General features: G+C 39.4%; 1 protein-coding gene across 2 annotated transcripts in view; it reads right to left on the bottom strand.

The window, feature by feature from the left end:
* LOC122790888 (1-acyl-sn-glycerol-3-phosphate acyltransferase alpha-like) overlaps positions 1-13,249 on the bottom strand; it is a 1,029,281-nt gene extending 1,016,032 nt beyond the window's left edge. Inside the window, exon 1 of one of the 2 annotated variants that reach the window (XM_044058560.1) lies at positions 12,714-13,249. In XM_044058560.1, the coding sequence (XP_043914495.1) occupies positions 12,714-12,715 (2 nt within the window). In that variant the 5' untranslated portion in view covers positions 12,716-13,249. Of the gene's footprint in view, positions 1-12,069; positions 12,634-12,713 lie in introns of those variants that run through there. The other variant, XM_044058559.1, reaches the window with a different exon arrangement.
* Between the last annotated feature and the right edge of the window lie 8,147 nt (positions 13,250-21,396).

Raw genomic sequence — 21,396 nt, 5'->3', positions numbered from 1 at the left:
GACAGACATGATAGAAAATGAGGTAGAAAATTCCAAAATGAATAGAAACGCATTATGCACTAATGGAGAGTAAAGGGTGCTGAAACAAGGCAGTAGCCTCAATCTCAAGTAAGGTCAAAACATAAGCTTGGCTGCCAAAGAACAAGAGATGCAACATACGACTGAAATCTTACAGCGGGCTGGTTAAACTACAGGAAGACATAAAAAATAGTATAATTTGAAACTGTTACCTCCATCTGATACTGTAGCTCAAAATGAACAGTTAAAATGTCATGAATATAATTCGCACCGAACCAGGAACTGCTCACACTCAACCTTGCAACTCACATGGAACCTAGTGTACTAACTCCAAATCAGCAGAAAATAGTAAAACACAGAAATGGAAAGGTAATTATGTTCTTGAAGATGATGCTGTCCAAAACTGCAGCTGCACTTTATGGATATGTACCCACAAAGAGATTCCAAAAGGAAAAAAACCCAAAATGCATCTTGTGACTCACTCTGGACCCTACCAGTTCAGGTTTGTAAATGGCAGATCATGTCTCCTAAACCTGATAGACTTCTCTGAAGCGGTCACCAAAGCCGTAGATGAGGGTAAGGTGGTCCACACAGCCTATCTAGATCTCGCCAAGGCTTTCAACACCATCCCCCAACTCTGGAATTATAGATAAACTCACTAAACTAGGTATAAATCCCTATGTCACAAGATGGGTTGCCAACTGGCTCACTGACAGAACCCACACTGTGAAAGTAGCAGACTAAATCTAACTTCAGACCAGTGACAAGTGGAGTACCACAGGGCTCAGTCTTAGGTCCTCGCCTGTTTGGTATCTACTTCTCTGAAGTACAGGCCAACACAGAAGGTCTTTGGCTAACAAAGTTCGCAGATGACTGCAAACTAGGAGCCATAATCAAAACTCCTAATGATGTGGACATCCTACAAAAGGGCCTCACTGAGAGAGATGCCTGGTGTCAAAGCCATGGCCTCAAGCTCAATGCCAAAAAGTGCACAGTCATCCCTTTTGGTAAAAACTCTGCACCCATAAACTACCACATAGGCGGTAGTCTACTTAACACCGAAAGTGTGAGAAGAGACCTTGGGACACAGATGGACAGTAGTCTCTCCTTTGATAATCACATCGCCACAGTAGTCAGGAAATCCTTCTACGTGGCACACCTCATCACAAAAGGTTTCTCATCCAGGAAAAAAAAAAAGTCATTGTTCCCCTCTACTCATCACTCATTAGACCCATTACAGAGTACAACACCCCTTTTGGTATGTACCTCAAGACATCTACAACTAGAAAGGCCACAGAAATACCTCACAAAGAGGATTACCAGCCTCAAACAGATGCCCTACACAGACAGTCTCAAACTCCAGCTTTACTCTCTCATTTCGCCTAAACTCCAGCTTTACTCTCTCATATCGCCTACTCAGAGGTGATCTCTGCCTAACATACAAAGCTATGTCAAATCCAGACCTGTTGGACATGCTCCAATTAAAGAAATCCCGATCCCTCCGAGCTACATGCTCTAGGGACCTAAACCTTGCCACCACAATAAAAAGAACACGCTGGAAGGATAGATTCCTGTCCCAGAGACTTCCTATACTCTGGAATAAACTATCAAACAAAGCTCCTCATTAGCACTCAAGAAAAATCTTGACTGGATGGAAGATGGGAAATTCACCCCAGGGATCACTTCTGTGGCTCTGCTCGACAGGGGCACAGGAAGATAATTTTCTTGGGTGGCAAAAGCCAGGGTACCGTTTGGCTAGGCTTATATAGGCCCTAGGGCCAATAGCCTAGCACCTATCTATGAACCTATGAAGGTTTGGTTTGAAGAACTCTGGAGAGAAAAAAGCTTCCAAAAGATTCACTGTCTTGTACTTAAGAATCTCCATCCCATTTTGATCAAAATTTGTCTAAGACAGTGGAAAGTTCATGCCAAAGACATTAAGCCTGCATTCCTGCAATATATGAAAGTCTCTTATGAGGTTTATCTCTTGAGAAAGGATGTGTTGGATGAAAAAGTCTAATTATGATCTGGCAGATGCATCAATCTACCATTATAACAAAAGACATCATTGATAAGTCAAGAAGGACAATCTTGCAGGATGTCCCACTGTGTTCTACCAGACAGAGGAGAGCAACAAATTACCCTGGGATGCGTGTCTGCTATACTGATGACTTGGTATGAGGTGGTTTACAAAGCTCTGCTGCAAAAGTAGCTATAACATTTCAACTTCCAGGGAAAGGAAGAAGCCATTAAAAATAGTTTTCTTTAGTGACGCCTTATAAGTCCCCTACATGACAGCAGCACTCAAGGAGTACATTTAATCATTCAACTGGAAGAACAAGGACAGTTCTCATCACTTCTTTTCTGGCAGTCAAAAGAAATTAAAAACAGTGGTACCAGTAGTTTCACAGCAGAAATTCTCACCATGTCAGATCACCTTGACAATGCATTAACTATGCTGTAATCTGATTTCACAAATAGTGATCCAAGGTGTGAATCCCTTCAAATAACATACTCGAAGGGAAATATTTAACTCTACAAACCTTGCCACAGGAAAAAAAAGGATTCACCTAGAAATCAATGAAATAGGACAACTCATTCAAAGATGGAGATCAACAGAAGTCAACAGTATCTAGTGGTCAGCAACAAAAAATCATCCTACAGACTTCCTTCCTTGGGCTTCCACTCCTGTGCTTCCAAAGGCAATTGAAAAAGGAGTGGGACATATTGTCTTGCAAATCTCCATGTAAAACATTAACCCCCCCCCCCCCCAATTAAAGACAAAGTGGGAGATTAGGTCCCTTTGTTCAGGACTTTTACTGCAGTACCTGTGTTTTGGGGGCAACTTCTATTGTACTATCACCTTTATAACAGTTTGTCAGCTGTGTCTGCCTTATGGGAATGACTATGTACTTTTGCAGTTTAGAAAGTCAAGAACATCAGTGTACATGTGGCGTTGCCTGTGCAGCCTACGTGTTCAAATGAAAAAAAAATATATTCACAAGCCTTGAAAGTTTACTTTTTTGTTCAATATTTTCAACAGCCAATAACTGAAAGCCAAAACTGTGCCTTCATGCTTTGGTGCCACGAGAGACAATGGAAGGATTATACTATGTAGATGTGTTTCTTTGACACTAGCCAATATGTCTGATGACCCCACCATCTCCTGTCGCATATGTAAAGTGGAGGTCTTAAGTTTTTTCAACCCGGTATGAATTATGACCACATCTTGACAACTCTAGATGAGACATCCCTCATTCTGGACTGAGGCAGGCATGCACTGGGACAAACATCTGCAAAGCAAGGCTGAACCATACATATTTTACTTGCAGGATCACAAGTTGTCAGGTCACAATATTTGCCTTATATGTGCTAGCAGGTCTGAGGTAGCCCAATTTTAATAAACATTTTTTTCCTGCTAATAAGCACTATGCTCAAGTACTTGCGTGATTTTCTATGCTCAATTGAGTATCTTTATAATGTGTTGTATGTATGAAGTTCTGTTTTTTTTTACTTTATGGCTTTATTTGTGGGTGTTTTCTTCAGAAAATATGCATAACAGTGGGAGGTGTATTGTGTGCATACTCATGGAGTGCAGCTGTTGCTTAAAGTTTAGCCTCAGTATTCTGAATCCATATTTCTTACGGGGAAACACTTTATAACCTCGAATTACTGAAATGTCGAATTTCAGTATCTCGAGACTATAAAGCCGAATGTTAAAAATAGCGAAAGGTCATAATAGCGAAAGGTCATAATCGCAAACTCGAATATATGTCGAATTTGCAGTTATAACCTTACGCTGCGTAATGTCCGGGATTGTGTTTTGATGGTGCGCGGTGCCGTGTGTGGATGTAGGTGTTGTCAGGTAAGTGTTTTCTAAGGGTTTTGTGTAGGAGTTAAGTGTGTGCGAGTGTGCCGATGTGTTTGATGTGTGTGTGAGGGGTCGGAGAATGTGTGTGTGTGAGTTAGCTTTTGTTTTGTGTGATCTCGGAGTTAGTATATATAAGTGGGGGGGGGGTGGGGGGCGCAGCCCCCCACATAGGGAGTGCAGGGGGGCTTGCCCCCTACTTATGTGTGTAGGAGTTGTGTATGTGTGTAGTTTTGTTTGTTTATGCTGTGATGTGGGTGTTGTGGTGTGTGTGGTATAGTGTGTGCATTTTTTTCGGTGTGAATTTCGTGTTTTTTTTGCGTCTGTTTTGGGGATTCGGTTTTATAGTCTCGAGATACTGAAATTCGATATTTCAGTATTTCGAGGTTATAAAGTGAATCCCTCTTGCAGACATTTAAGATCATGTCAAAAAAGGACTATTTTCTGTGAGAATGAAACTGTTATTGCACTTCCTGAGATAACGTCCATCTACAAAGCCTTTAAATTTTAACGTATGAAGTATCTTCCTAAATTAAGATCCTTCTTTTGACAGAATGCAGTTCAGATAAATGCATAATGTTCAACAAAGGTAACACTGGGTTTTGTCTAAGAACCATGATAGTGGTAACTTTTTTAATAAGGGTTCTTTTTAAACAATTTCTGTATAATCTATTTTATCCGTTTACTGTAATATAACAGGATGTTACAAAGTACTGGTATCAATTAAATAATTACTAATCAAAATATACCTGAAACTGGCTCGACTCCAGCTATCACACAATACAAAGTCCTAAAAGTGTTAAAAGCTAAAAATATTACATCAATGAATCCTGAGAGTATCCCTGGATACATCTTTAATAAAATGAATCACAATTTAGACACATCCCTAACAGCAATGTTCAATTTCAGCCTCCATACAGGTTTTGTACCAAGCGAATGGAGTTAGTCATTTTCCTGCATAAGGGAGGACCTTATAGAAAGACCCTGGCAATTTACAGACCCGTACGTCTGACCAGCCTCGTATGCAAAGCCATGGAAAGACTCATCATGGAAGTAATCAATAAGGACATAGGGAACTTCCGCACATTGGACCCATCTCAGTTTGATTCATTAAGGGCAGGTCATGCTTATTCAACCAGGTGGATTTTTTGAAACGGTCATGAAACAATGGATGATGGCAAAACAGTATACACTGCACACCTCTACCTGGCTAAAGCTTTTGGCAATTGCCTACTCAGGGATAGCAGAAAAGCTAAACAAACTGGGAATAACTTTCTATGTCACCCGTTGGAATGCCAGCTGGCTCACAGACAGGTGAAGTTGCCTCCACAAATAGGCCTGTCACCAGTGGAGTCCTTCAGGGTCCGGGTCTGGGACCTTTCCTGTTCGGCATCTACTTTTCTTAATTTTTTTCTGGAATATTCAGGAACTACTCTAAAGTGATAACCTGGCAAAATTTCAAGCCCCCATAAACCCTGGGAACTCTGCTGCCTATGCAGAACTGTTCACAGAAACCCTATGCAGACATGTTATAGCTACATAGAGGCAGCTGTACCCACCAGGAAGGAGGACAGAAATAACTCAAAGAAAAAGCCACCATGGTGGAATCACAAGATCAAGAGGCTGCATAACAGAAGAAAATCATAGCAAAAATTATGAGGTGCAGCACCCAGCAGGGTAAAAGCACTCAAACTAAAACACTTCAGGAGACAAATAAAAGTCTACCAAAGCTAAATTTGAGGTAAATTTGGCCTCCCAGGCCAAGGAAAACCACAAGGCATTCTTTAGCTATGTCAAACCCCAAAGGCAATACACAATTGTGTACACAGCTCATTGTAATTGGAGCCATCAATACCAAGCCAGATGATATAGCAAACCTACTGGCTAACAAATTCCACTCCAACGTTACCCCTCCTTCTGTAAATACCATCAAATACATCTCCTCCTGCTATCACTTGGAACAGGTCCTTAATGTTTTCTCTAAGGCCAAGAACACCGCATCAACAAGCCTAGACAATATCCCAAGATGCCTTCTAAATAGCAAGAAACATGACCCATCAGGCCCTCTGGAACTGCTAGTTACCTGTAGTATCCAGAGAGGTTTTGTGCCTCATGAATGGAGAACAGCAACAGTCATCCCTCTGCACAAAGGTGGGCCATCTACAGACCCTGGAAACTACAGACCCATAAGTCTCACTAGTTTGACATGCAAAGCCATGGAAAAACTTAACATGGAAATGATCAATAATACAGTAAGCCTCCAGACAATGGACCCAACCCAGTTTGGTTTCATCAAGGGCAGGTCATGCCTACTCAAACTGGTGGACTTTGAGGTGGTCACCAAAGCAATGGATGAGGGAAAAATGGTTTAAACGGCCTACCTTGACCAGGCCAAGACATGACAACACCCCACTTGGGCATTGCTGACAAACTCAAGAGGTTACGTACAAACCTGAACAACACCCAGTGGATAGCCAACTGGCTCACAAACAGTACCCAGGAAATTAGAATTGGCGAGTCCACCTCTAGAAAGAGGGCAGTCGCAAGTGAATCCCTCAGGGATCGGTCCTTGGAGCACTCCTTTTGGGCACTTCTCTGAAGTTAAAACCAATGTCACAGTCTTCTGACTGACTAAATCTGCAGATAATTGCAAATTAGGAGCAGTCATTGAACCCACACTGAAACAAATGTTCTACAGGAAGGGTTGACATACAAACAACTGGTGGCATCACCATGAACTAAAACTAAATGCCAAGAAATGCATAACACTATCCTTTGGGAAGTCATCCACCCTGGTATCTATCATATTGACAACATACCCCTTAGAGTTGACCCAGTAGTCAGGGACCTGGGGACACACAGACGGTAACCTATCCTTTGATCATCATGTGTCTACAGTAATGTGAAAAATCATTCTATGTTGCACAATTTATAAACAAAGGTACTGCATCTAGGTCCAAGGAAGTCATTGTTCCACTTTATTTTGGCATTCAACAGACGTATAATTGAGTAAGATTCCCCATTTGCTATGTACATAACCAGTGCATATCCAACAAATGGAAAGTACACAGAAGCTCCTCACTAAAAGAATACAAGGCACAAGTGAAATGTCTTACGCAGACCACTGCAAGGCTCTATCCCTGTAGTCTGTCTCCTACAGGCTGTTGAGGGGAGATCTATGCCCGACAGAGGGTATTGTCAGACCCAACTCTGATGGAACTCCTGCACAGCCACAAAACAAACAGCACCAGAATTATCCATTCTAAAGACTTAAACCTTGCCTGTGTTATAAGGCCTGCTGGAGGCAGGTATGCATCACAGAGACTACCCCATCGCTGAAAAGGCTCCCCATCTGTGTGAAGCACAGTTCCTCCCTAACCCAACTCAAGTGTAACTTGGACAACTGGATGGGGAACTGGAAATTCATACCTGGCTTGGTACCTCTATGTCTCTAACAGGCAACCTTGTAAATGGTTCATCGCCTAGGTCCCTGCTTGTAAATATTTCATTTCACAAGCCTCTGCTTACACTTATCAAGGGTACCAGAACTTGTCAGAGGTTTGAGATGCATGGCTAAGCTTTAAAAGACCCTTATGGTCTTTAGCCTAGCAAACACCTCTGAACCTAAATAAAAGCCAAACTAGGAACAGTCATTGAATTTCCAAATGACTTAGCAAGGCTTGTCCCAAAAAAATAATTGGTACCAAAATCACAGACTGAAACTAACTGCCAAAAAATGCACTGCTGTAGCCTTTGGGAGGTCATCTATCCCAGCGAACTACATTAACACATCCCCAATAGTTCAACCAGTTGTTCAAGATTTGGTAACTTGTGTGGGCAGTGACCTAACCTTTGATCAATACATGTTCAATGATGTAAGAGTTATTCTATATTGCAAAACTTATAAACAAAGGGATTGCACCTAGATCTAGGAATGTCATTGTCCACTTTTTTCTCAGTCCTTGTTAGGCCAATCATTGAATAAAATGTCTCCTTTGGCATGCATCTGTCCAGACACATGCAACAATTGGAAAGCCTGCACAGATACCTTACTAAAAGGATACAAGGCCTAAACAATATGTCCTACATGGACCAATTCAAAGCCCTGTGACTATACTCTGTATCCTACACACTGCTAAGAGGTGACCTGTGTCTGGCATATAGTGTATCCTCTGACCCAATACTGAAATTATTGCACATCAGCAAGTCAAATGGCATCATCTAGGGATCTAAACCTCTTCTGCAACATCAACAGAATATTGTGGTACAAGTATATCATAAAGGAAACTGCTGTTCTGGAACAGACTCAACATCTACACAAAACAAAGTTCATTCTTGGCCATATTCAAACATAACTTGGCTCTATGGATGGGAAACAGAAACTTTACCCCAGAACTGCTACCTGTATGGACAGAGGCAGCTCCCAAATGCTTTATCCCATGCATGGGTCCCCTTACATTATTCATGGTATGATCACAGTTATTCTCATTAGGGGTAATATATTATCAACCATGGGATGAGCAAGGCCAATCTGTAACTAAATGGGATAGGTTAATTCAAGCATAAAGGGGAAACTGGCTACTTCTAACAGAAAAAGGAGGTTTAGAATTACCTAATTTGAAGGGATATTTCACTGCTAGCAGTTAATTCTCTTACACATAACACAAGCAGAAAGCTGCAACTGGAAAGGAAAGATTATTAAGCAGGAAGGCAACTGAAGAATTAAGGAAAAAATAGGATTTTGGACACAGATCCTTAAGGAGAACAATAATCATACAGATTATATTCATAAAGTAGCAGAAAGTATAGAACCAAGCCAACATGGGAGTGGAAAAAGGGAATTAATGGACATGCTGCACCTCAGAAAATCCAAATCCCATCGAGCTACGTGCTCGAGAGACTTGAACCTCAGCACTGAAATAAATAGGACATGCTGGAGGGACAGATTCATAACCCAGAGGCTCCCTTCACTCTGGAATAAAATCCCAGTCCATGTTAGGCAGAGTCCCTAATTGACTCTCTTCAAGAGGAAACTTGATGAGTGGATGGGAGATCGTAGGTTTACCCCGGGTATCACTTCTGCGTCACTGTTAGACAGAGGCACAGTATACTAACCTCGAAAAAGGGCATAGCAAAATAAATTTAAAATGGGTGGCGAAAGCCAAACACACTCTGGCTAGGCTTATAAATGCCCCAGGGCAAATAGCCTAGTATGAACCTATGAGATTCTTCTAACAGGGATGACTGCAATTAGGGGTACAGAGAATAGACAGAAATTTACTGCAGGAAGCTGGCAAAGGAACCAATGTATTGGGAAGAAATAATTAGAGAAGAAGTATAATAGAATGGGAAAAGGCCAAGAAGACATTTGGACTGCAGGCCAGGGATTGCCTTCCCTATTATGGAATGCAGACAAAGAGAAAGGGATAGGGGAATCCTACATGAAAGACCAGCACTGGTAGAGTTTTCAATTAAATTTAGAACAGAAGCCAATATTTAAAAAATGGGTAATTAGTACCATATAAAATATTGCTGGATAACTATTGGAATTAGTCAGGAGAGGTCAGAAAGATTGGGAAGAGAGATTAGATACGCAATTCACAATGAAACAATGGAAGGACATATATACAACTCCCAAATTATAGCATACAATCACAAGAGGCCAGAGAAGAATGGGAAGAGGGATCAAATATACCATTCACAAAGAAACAATGGTAGGACATGTGTATGGCTCCCAAATATGCAACAAAGTCTAGAAGATTTAGGATTTTTTCCTGGAAGTGTTTGCATTGATACTTTTATATCCCCAAGCAAACTCCAAAGAATGTTTCCTCAGGTAGATGGCAAATACTGAACATGTGATGGGGAAGAATGAGGTAACTGTGAACATATATTTTGGGAGTGTAATGAGATAGCAGACTAAAAATTCCCTACAGAGTCCTGAACTCTGTCAGAAATACTGGGTGAGCAAATGAGTGTAATTAAAGGAAATTATTTTTTGAGCTGAGGTACAAGATCTGAATTACATAGACACAGCAAGGCCCTGTTGCTGCAGTAAAAAAGCAATTACTAGAAAATGGAAATCAAAGTTTAGACCAACTATAATTAAAGTAGTGAATACTGCAACAGCTATAGACCAGAAAGTAAGATCTTTAGAAAAGAATAGAAGTAAATTATACAGAAAAAATGGAAATCATAGGAACAATACATGCAAAAAATGTTTTGGTGGAGGAATAAGGTTTAAGAGAAGGCAGGAATCGGAAAATGTAATGCAGCTTACATTATACACCTCATATACTGTTGTATATCTTATAATGTTTGCAAATATAAAATGTGTTAATATGGCTTGATTACTTTTATGTAAATGTAATTTTGCCTATGTCACAAGTGATTATTCAAGAGATATTTAAAAAAGGGAAACTGGCTAGGCTTAAAATGTTCCACAAGGGCAGCTAGACTAGTAATTACCCATGCAATTATAATCAACTGGAGAGTAAAACAAGCTAGGAAATGTTTAAAGCTCTGGATAATGAAGTTTGCAACTAGTAGATGGGGATAAATGAACAGAAAGGTAGGTGAAATGGAGAAAGTCTTTGTGGGGCTTTTGAAATTAAGTTATAGACAAGTCAAGAATTACTGGGCTTAGGAACACAAAGGGCGCATAGTGGTGGAGGTGATGAAAATCAGATATACTCACACAAGAATCAGTTACGGCACATCTCTCAAAAAGAGCACAGACCTGTTTTCATTACATTAATTAAAAAAATGAACTCCCTGCTTCTCCCCACAATTTAAAAGCAGGTAACCCCCACGAGACTTGAAATAAAAGGCTGCCTTCTGTCTTAACATAAGCATTTTGAATACAAACACTGCAACAAACAAAAGAAATAGAGGTATACACACAAAAAAGTCAATGTAGTTTTATGAATTCAGTTCTCATCTTGGGCTTATGATAGCTTATCAAAATGTTAATTTGTCAAAAATCTTACGGTCAAGACCACAATCTGCAACTTAAAATATTAAAACTAAAAAATAGAAGTGGAGTTTCTGGGGGGGGGGGAGCAAGCCGCCTGGTTCCCCACACTCCCTTGTTGATTGCTCTTCAGTGGGGAAATGGCACATTCCCAATCCTCAGTGTACTGCGACCTTCGTGCAATTCTTAAAAAAAAAAAAAAAGTTGATCATGTGGTTTCAACCATATAAATTTCAGTAAAGTAAAACTAACCCATCCCAGCAAATCATTCATATTCTGCCCGTTATTCCCTGTATTTACCTTAAAAATACCACACTTATAGGGGTAGTATCCATATATGAGCAAAGATGTAACCACACACACAGGTGCACAATACACCTTAACTCTACTTACCTACAGGCTGCATAATGAGGTCAGAAATGCTTGTGTAGCTACAATACACTACAGTATATATTTTCAGCCAATGTTGGGGGTTCTTAGTTGCATCATCAGTATCACAGCTCTCAACCAGTCAGTGACAAATGTCAACAAAATCAGGGACAAATCCACAAATAATCAGAGACACTTAAAATATTAGCACTATTAAATCGAGACATAGAATACAAGAATGTAAATTAATATATAGTTTTTGAAGTAAAAAGTCTGTAAACTCTAACAATTATTTATTAAGTTTAATTACCGACCTTTCCTCCAAAAGTCAGTCATTTTTCGGAAGGGCAGAGCTACAATTTGAGCCAAAATCAGGGACATCTCTGAAAATTGGGAACAGATGAGAGGTATAGTCAATATGCGCCTTTGTGACCAAACATCCTCCACTGTAGAAAAGATAATGACTGCACACATGGTGTAAAGTGGGCTGCCTGGACAAAAAGGCCAACCTTCTGCATTAAACTCCAAAGTGATTACTGGTTGGTTCAGGCTGTCCAATATATGCCACAAACTATTTAAAAAGCATAAAGCTAGTTACTACGAATAAAGAGTTGAGTTACATTTTTGAAGTATTTGTTGAACATATTCCTGTTAGATGGAACGCATGACACAAGTCCACACTTGTTAGAAAGCTTACCGTATCATCACTTCCAATACAAAAGCTGCTGTTGTTGCTGTACAAACATTAATTTTGACTCCATAAAACAGTGTTTTCTTTGTTCCACAGAGGAAGATGATTCGCGCACTTGATTTATCAGGAAATTTATAATAGTAAACTTACCTCATGTTGTTAATGCTCCTGCCTCCGGACATTACCAGACACCATGGTATTAGCACTGTTGCCAGTAGCATTAAATATGCGAGGTAAGAATATATTCTAAAATAGTACTTGAAGGTACTACTTATCATCATCAACACTGGGATAATTAAAAACAGCATTAGGATAACCACCCACACTGAAACCATACCGCCCAAGTATACGGACACAAACTTTTTTAATGTAACAGGTCGGTTCGATACGACTTCAAAACCAAGTTCCACCTTTGTAACTGCAAATACAAATAAAACTGATACGTATGGTTTGTGTTTGCTATTCTCTTCCGCGTATTAGAGAAATAAAGTAAACGGATTTATGCACTTAACTCGAACTCTGTGAGGGTCTTATTAAGGAGTTGTGGGTTACAAACTCCTGACCATTTTTATTTCTTAATAGTATGTTGTCAACACGCCATATACACCGTCTTAACTAAAGTACAGCTCCTATTACCACTACTACGGCTTCATTAAACAACGTTGACACGCCTGCTTAGTCATGAAGGCGTGGCTCCGGCTACTTTGGCTTCCCAGGTCAATTAAAAAAAAACAGTACACCAGATTTTGTTAAGGTTTTGTATGGGGTTAGGCCGGGTCAGGTTTTTTACTTACATTAGCAGTTCGGGTGTAGTGACTTTAATTAGAAGTCTGTGATAAATGTTCGCAATTACGTTGTGATGCTCTAAGTGACATTCATGGAAGCATTAGATGTTGATAAATTATCCACAACCTCGTTATACTTAAACTTGAAAAAGGCATGCGATTTTAGGATTTGCTATGTTTTTGTTGATAACGAGATCGCATTTTGCAGGGATTAGATGAAAATTATATGTGTGTCCGGACACGTGCCATTTCTCCTGTCTTCATGCTAGATACGACTGTCTAAAAGTGTAGTTTTTACAAAACTGGATGACAACGGAGAGTGCGGAGGATCAAGTAGTGGTGAAGCTTCCGGCCCTGGCCTGTTGCTCCTGGAAGCTTGGTATTTCCAATCACATTTCAGTCGGAATATAGCATTATCAGTATCAAATTCGCTTACCACTTCGATATTTAGAAATGTGGATTTGTGAAAAACCTTTGTAGACCAATCAGAAAAGTAGAATAATTTAGTTGGTACAATATATATATTTTTAATTTATTCTAACGTATGCTAATAAATTAGGGCTGTCATGTTTTCATATGCCACTGGAAATTCTTTTATTTAGAACGTGCATGTTTTTACGACAAATCGTGCCTGCACCCAGTGCAAAGGATTGCGTTTCACTTTATTGGCAAAATAAAACCGATTTATTTAGAAATGTGTCAGTTTGTTATTGTACTAACGTGTTATAAGATGTAAAATAACTGTTATTCGACTGTTAAAAGAAAAGTTAGGAAGTTTTTTTTCTTGTCTTAGAATCTCAAGATAGGGTTAGGTTACCAACTGTCCCACTTTACGAGGGACAGTCCCTCTTTGCGCAGTTTCCTGATAAAAAAATGGCAGATGTCCTGAGATTTTAGGACAAAATTATTTCCTATATTTTATGTAATAGTTGTAAATCAGTAATTCTGTATCTTGTTGTGTCTTTCGGCTTATCCCGGTTAGGGGTCGCCACAACGGAATTCCGGTCCGCTAATGTTTGGTAGTGGACTTTTTTACGTGCCGAGTTACCAGCCTTGACGCACAACCTTCAACTCAGGCATGCCCATTCACGCATGCCTCCACACAGAAGACGCTGCAGCTGAGAATCGAACGGGGCAACGTCTTGCTGTGAGGTGGCAACGCTACCGTATCTAAAATACCTAAATGTTATAAGAAACGAAATAAGCAACTAAAATGCTACAATAATAAGCTTTTATTTAGGCAAAATCCTTTGTACTGACCGTGGGTATGTGTCGTCCTGTAAAATCTGATGTTTGTTCCGAAAATGTCCCACTTTGGCCGTTGTGAAAAGGTGGCAACCCTATCTCAAGACAGTTACTATTTTTTCATTTTTTTTAAAATGGGGCAGGCTGCCGAACGGATCAATGACTGCATAAAGTAGGGGGGTGGTAACTATTTGGTAGATGTTGTTACACATCTTGAAAACGATAAATGAATTTATATTTCTTTCTGTAAGCTAGCGGTGGACCTTGGGTAAAGGGTGTGATGCATTCTGTAAGATGTTTATCCGCAGTGTTAATGATGCCTTTTTATCAGAAGTTTATATTTTTGGCGTGAACAGAAGTATGTGTATCTATAACATTATTATAAGTTTGATGCATGTACACCAATTACTAAAAGCTACCACAGTTCATAGTGTATTATGGGTTTAGATGGTCTGATAAACATACTTCTCAACTGTACAGATTTTTCTCTCATAAGTTCAGCCTTTGTTTTATAAAATTTCAATTTTCTGACATTAGTGGAATGAAATCACAAAATGAGGAGGGTCTTTTGGCTATGCAGGTAGGTGCGTGCGTGAATGGGCATGCCTTCTTTGAAGGTTGGGTGTTGAGCTGGCACCTGTAAAAAAAAATCTGCTGCCAGTCATTAGCGGACTGGAGTTATGCTGTGGAAACACCTAACTGGGAAAAGCCGAAAGAAAAACAACTGAACATTCCACTGAGTGGAGTCTTTTTACCCCTTTCTCATTACTCTGTCCACATTTGTGTTTTCCACAACTCATTTTGTCATGGTAGCTGTATTTTTTTTTTATAAATTTCATTTACAAATGTACTAGTTTCCAGGGAAGGCAGATAATTCCAGTACTGCAGCCTTGTGTCCTGGCTCACTAATTCAGATTATCAAATTGTGGACTTTCCACTTACCATTTCACTCATGTTAATAAGCCAAATATTAATGTTCTTCTTTCGGCTTTTCCCGGTTAGAGGTCGCCACAGCGGAACTCCGGTCTGTTAATGATTGGCTGTAAATTTTTTACGGGTGCCAAGGTGCCAGCTTGACGCCCAACCTTCAATGAAAGCACGTCCATTCTACGCATGTCTTTCGAACGGCACTCTACCACGGTGAGGACATGCAGACTCCACACAGAAAGTGCTCCAGCCGAGAATCGAACCGGAGAACCTCTTGCTGTGAGGCAACAATGCTACCGCTGCACCACCGCGGCAGGAACAATAACCCAAATAAATTATAATATTTTGCAAAACAGCATAGCCAGTTGTAAGTGGATGCCAGCAGTTTGCTCTTTAGTAGCATATATTATCTTGGCAACTAATGAATGCATTAAGTGAAACAGTGAAGAAAGAATGAACTGCACATAGAGAAAATAACCTTTTTGAACAAATAAATTACAAGAAAGGAGTCATTTCTATCTCTCTTTATTCTTTTTTATTTCCTTGTGTGCCTAAAATAATTACTGGGGTTTTACTACAATATGTGAACTTTGAAAAGGCTCCCTAATGAAATGTCAACAGAACACATCAAATACTGCTTTTTCTCTTTTAGCCTTAATTTTTGTGTGTGTGTGTGTGTGGGGGGGCTCCTTGTGCCCTTGAGGTAGAGGAAAGCACCCCCAAAAGATGTGTGCTAACTCTTAAGAACACCAAACCTTGCAGAAAATGGAATATGAGAAATGTCAGTCTCGGTATATGCAAGTCCAAATTTTTGATCATGGAGTCTTCACATTCTTGGTTTCGGCATAGCAAATCTTGGCAATTCAAATGACTACCTTTTTAAAACTTATTTCAGACAAGAGACAAAATTGCTGAAAGGACTTCAGAGTCAAAGGCTGCAGGGTAGTTTTTCTTTGGTTCTGATTCTCAGACTTTTTATTTTAAATCTGTAATGATAGATTACACATATATTAAAGCAGTTTTTTTATATTTACATACTAAGTTTGTTTTCGTTCTCTAAGTTGGTTGTATCCATCAAGAGTTTTCCGATTGTTTTGTAGCACTTGGCTTCCTGACTGGAAGAAACATAAATCTTTGTAGTTACATTTTCATGTCCTATTTATAATTGTTTTCCAGTAGAAGGCAATTACAATCTTTGTATACTTTCTCTCTGCCAGGGCCCGTCTCTCTCTCTCTCTTTTTCACAGAAAATGATCAGAAGTTCACATATAATTTCATGCCACAAGCAGCAAACATATTGCAGATTAAATAATATATTTTAAGTTATTTGCTGAAGATTGTATACAGCATAAGTGCAATTTCTCAGTTGTGTTACATGCTGATCCACAAAGCAGTGGTATGTTGATATATAGATGTTATTCTATCAGACCGCAAGCAAGTTTCCTTGTTACACCCCAAAAATAAGCTGGAGTTGAAGCTGCTTAGGTAGCATAGAGGGATAAATCCCTGACTAAGACTCAAGTGATTTGGATTTAATTAGTGGCTCAGGTGATTGTGGCAGGGAGGGATGGATGTGCCTGCCAAGGGGGAGTGGGATGACATGGGCCTGTCTCTGTGATGACCCTTAGTGGGGACTGGGAGGAAGCATAGTCCAAAGAGAAGGGAGAGGGGAACCTGGCTGAACTGATGGAGGCAGGGTAACATGCCCCAATGTTCCCCTTGCATGCCGGCCTTCCCTTTGGACAAAAATCACATTGCCGTGAGGGAAAAAAGAGTGGATAGGGCATACAAGAAGAAAACCACAAGACAGCTGCAAAAATGGCTGAGCCCAAAGGATAACCTTGGGATCCATGATTGGCCCTAGCAATACTAGAATAAGTCTATGGGGGTAGGAGATTAGCTAGTAGACTTGGCAGGCATGTGGGGCACTGGGGTACTTAGCCAGTAAGGAGAGAAAAAATAAGATGAAGACAAAGGTTCACACTTCTGGTACTCTTCCCAGTTCCTTATCTGAAAAGGACATCCGTGCACTAGCCTAGCAATCAAGGACCCTCAATCCTCACCACTAACAACAGTGAGGGGCGTCCATATAGGGAAGGGACAATAAATACACACACAGCAAAGTACAATTTCCCTGAAAAGCACACAGAGATCACAGTCAGGCTGGGGCTGGTTTCTCCCTTTCTCTCCAGGTCCCCAATTAGACTCCCCACTGGCACAGCTATAGTGTCCAGATCTCAGCCTAGTGGGCAAGCTGAAACCCCCAGCATCCTCTCTGTCCAACCAGTGCTTCGTGTCTTTGCCCAAGTAGCTGACATACACTTTTTGATTAGTTATATACAACCACACAGACACTCCTGGGGAAGGATGGCACAGGTTCTCCAGCTGTGCCCCTTTTACCCAGACTATATGGTAGAAATCACTGCCACCACCCACTAATATTTATCAGCTACCAAAAGGCCCTTATGAAAGGGTGTTCAATTATACTGTGCAATATTGCTATCCAAACGGTAAGTGCAACTGAACAGTCGAGCCTTATTTGGACTGGCTTGGCCAGTATCGCTATACACATGCAAGGTACTCTTAGAGCTTAAATTATCTCTACACAAAACAGCCACAGTTGAAAGGTTTAAAAATATTTAATAATAAAAACATAAGACCATACTTCTTACTACACAGTGCTAGTCAAGAGTTCAGAGATCACAGAGAAATACTTAAAATAATACAGTAGAAAAGTTCTGACATCAATACAGAAAAAAAGGCTAATCTAAACTTCCTATTTCCTAGCTATACCTAAGAGGAAACACAGTTCTAAAATAATAATCAAACTCGCCTCCAGCAGGACCACACAATAAACCAGAAAAAGACTGCCGGAACACCAATAACAAGTCCACCCGATATCCAAAGAAATTTATTGTAGCAAAACACAGGAGATAAGCACTTTCGTCACTAGGACTTCAACAGATCTAAAAAAACAATTAAAAAAATCATTTAAATAGATATGACATGAAATCATGTGACCTGAAACACTCATACATATTAATGAGACACTAAAATACAAGTTTATGTATAAATGACATATAAAAAACTTTCTAAGAAATATATATATTTTGTAAAAAACTACAATAAAATCACTTATAAAATGCTTGCCCTGAATCTTAATTCAGGCTTGATGCTGATGCTTTCGTTGAGCCCAGGGAATAAGGTGGCATTCAATTTTAGTTGCCATTTAGACTCAGCCCTTAACAATTTGTTTTTTTACAAAATATATATATTTCTTAGAAAGTTTTTTATATGTCATTTATACATAAACTTGTATTTTAGTGTCTCATTAATATGTATGAGTGTTTCAGGTCACATGATTTCATGTCATATCTATTTAAATGATTTTTTTAATTGGTTTTTTAGATCTGTTGAAGTCCTAGTGACGAAAGCGCTTATCTCCTGTGTTTTGCTACAATAAATTTCTTTGGATATCGGGTGGACTTGTTATTGGCGTTCCAGCAGTCTTTTTCTGGTTTACAGTTCTAAAATAAACTTACATATAGACACAGGCAGATTACTGGTGAGTTGGAAGTTCTCAAGACAAATGCTCTCATTCTTTCTTTCCTTAAATTGATGAGTACCAGTGATTCATTTCAGATTACATCATTTCTTTCTGGTTCCCAGGCTAACAGAAATTCGGAAGTTAATACCCCTTTTGATCTTGCAGCTGGTCAGGAAGCCAGAACAATAAAATAAATTATACATGTAAATTCTAGCCATTAACTCTGGCCTCAAAACAATAGGCAGAAGGCCTCCCTCTAGACATCTCGGTTCCAAGTTTTAGATCAAAGAATTTTCACAATGCTTGAGTTATCAACTTTCTTATAGCAGAGTGCACTGTTGTTACATTTTTACAGTTTAACCCCATCTTGAAATAATTACACCACCAGTTGGAGGTATTTGTACTGGGAGGGTCTTCCCACCCCCAGGCCTTGTTGCCTGTAACCAAATATATATATATATATATATATATATATATATATATATATATATATATATGGCAGTACATTTTCAAAACTGTTTCCTAGGCATTTCAGTGCAAACCTTCCAATGTCAATGCTGCTTCTATTCCCCACTTTGGCACAGTGGATATTGATGCTGTATATACTTCATTTAGTTACACTCTGAAAACATTTAACCCCATGATCTGCTTGTGTATCAAACATGGTGACTTGCCCTTTGCCTGAGGAACTTGCTCTACTGGCTCATGCAGCCTCATTGTTCCCCTTATATCCATATGTAGTGCTGGGTATTCCTCCTTGTGTATTTGTGACATGCTTGCTAGGCAGACGTCCTCCTTTCTCCACATCTCTTCAACAGTATTACACTCCTGGTTTGCCAACCTGATTCTTATAACTTCAAGCAGAATACTGAGTGCTTACTCCTTCACCAAATGGTGTGCTAGCTTTCCAAACATAGTGACTTTGTGACAACTCATCCACCTATGTAGGGAGTACTTATTTCTGTAATACAATCACTCACACTGTCATTTCTTTTTTTATATGATCTCTGAATTTCTTTCTTTATGCTTCAGCAGTCCTTTAAATACATTTTATTAACCCTGTTTAACTTAATTAAAAAAATGTACTCCATGTAACATTGAACAGCATACCTTGCTTTACCTATGAGTAGAGGAGTTAAAGATTGCACCTATTGCTCCTGGTGTATTTGGCATTGATGATTTCATTTGGACATCTGAAAGCGCATGTAATTAAAGTATTCTGTTCTTTGTACTGTGGAAATAATTTGGCATTGAAACAAAATCTCATGAGCTATGGCCAGAAGTGCCTGTCACCATATAGTGTTCAACTTTCCTCCTGTCCAGTACTCGATGTCTCTGGCAATGGAGGTCAGCATTTCCTTTTCATGGCGGTGCTGCTATTCTGTCTCTCTGTCTTTCCCTTTTTTTTTCTTTTCAACTTGCTATTACTCTGTTTGCACCTTCAGCTGTTTCATTCTCTCAGCTGCCTCAAACTCCAAACATTTAATCTCTAGTACCAGTCTCTTCAACTCCAGCTGGGTTTTGAAGTCCTTTGAGAACAGACTAATTTTTTTTTGCATGTTACAAACCCACAGTACTGTTAGACTATTTCCCAGTTTAGTGGGCTGCATTCCTGCTGCATACAGGGGAGCTGTTTTGTCTATTTAGTGTATAATGATTTGCAAAATCCTTAGTTTTACACTCTTTAGTCAGCCATGACACTTACATCTTGGTCTGTAATTCAGAGTTAATTTCTGCCTGTTTTCTAACTTAAAAATAAACAAATTAAATAAGTAGAACAAATGCTGTGTAATCTGTACATTTACTTTGTCACTGCAAGGATACATAAACCCTACTGAAGAATGGTTTACAGACTAATTATTTTGAATTCAATATCATCACCAGTGTAAGGGAATTAGACAATCAGATGGGGTTTAAATCCTACCACTGCCAGTCACTTGGAATAGCCACCAGGGGCATAGTCCCTTGAGTTACTCTATTGGTGCAAAACAGATTAAAGTATACAAAAGACACAGAAAATGTGCATCAATAAGTGAGTTCTTTAGTGCAACCATGCCATACCATAAGAGTATGCAGGAAATATGCACTTCTGCCCTGGGTATAGGCCTTGATTACCCACACCCAACAATAAGCTGCACATTGAACACACCACTGAGCCGCCTTTAGCCTAGTTCTCCAATTACCTTTCTCAGCACTGTCTGGGAGTTTCACTGTCCTTCAGTGCTCACTTGCCCATAGAAACAATACTTTGCATAAACTCTTATATACCTGTGTGCACACACAAACATACACTAGTTTCCAGACACATTAGTTCCAAGGGAAAGCGGGTGATATTCTTCAATACTACAGCCCCCTGTCATGGCTTACAGCTGTAAACTGCCACCACCCCATATTACCAGGCTTAAGATCTCACAGTTACTATTGCACTCCTGTTATTAAGTCAAATAATAAACACAAATTATAGCAAGTTGCAAGGCAGTTAGAGACAGATAACACCAGTTTGTTTACCTTTAGTAAAATTATCTTCTCAATCAACAAATAAGTAAAATACACATATAGGCAACATTTTTAAATAGATTATGAAATGCACATAGAAAGATGTTGTGTTCTTTTTCCTGACTATGTAAAAGAATCATTTAGGTCTAACTATACTAGCGGAACTTTCAAAACATATTTCAGGCAGGAACACAATTGCAAGTCAATGGCTGCAGGTAAGTTCTTTCATCTTCTGTTCTGATTCTTTCTCTTTAAAATGTTTTATATATTTTCTAACAGACTACCAATACAATCAAGCAGTTTTCGCACATAATGATGAGTTTGATTACCTGCTTTAGGTTGGCTATTTCCTTAAAGAATCTCCTAGCTTCTGTTTTATAGTCATCAACTTCATGGCCTGGGGAAAGACACATATCTTGTAATTACAGTTTCATATCACATGTATAAGTACTGTATTTTTCAACAAGAATTTTAAAA

The sequence above is a fragment of the Protopterus annectens genome, chromosome 16.part0, assembly GCF_019279795.1.
Source record: "Protopterus annectens isolate FY-2018-M chromosome 16.part0, PAN1.0, whole genome shotgun sequence".
Classification (NCBI taxonomy): Eukaryota; Metazoa; Chordata; order Ceratodontiformes; family Protopteridae; genus Protopterus; species Protopterus annectens.
This window is presented reverse-complemented; position numbering and strand designations above follow the sequence as displayed.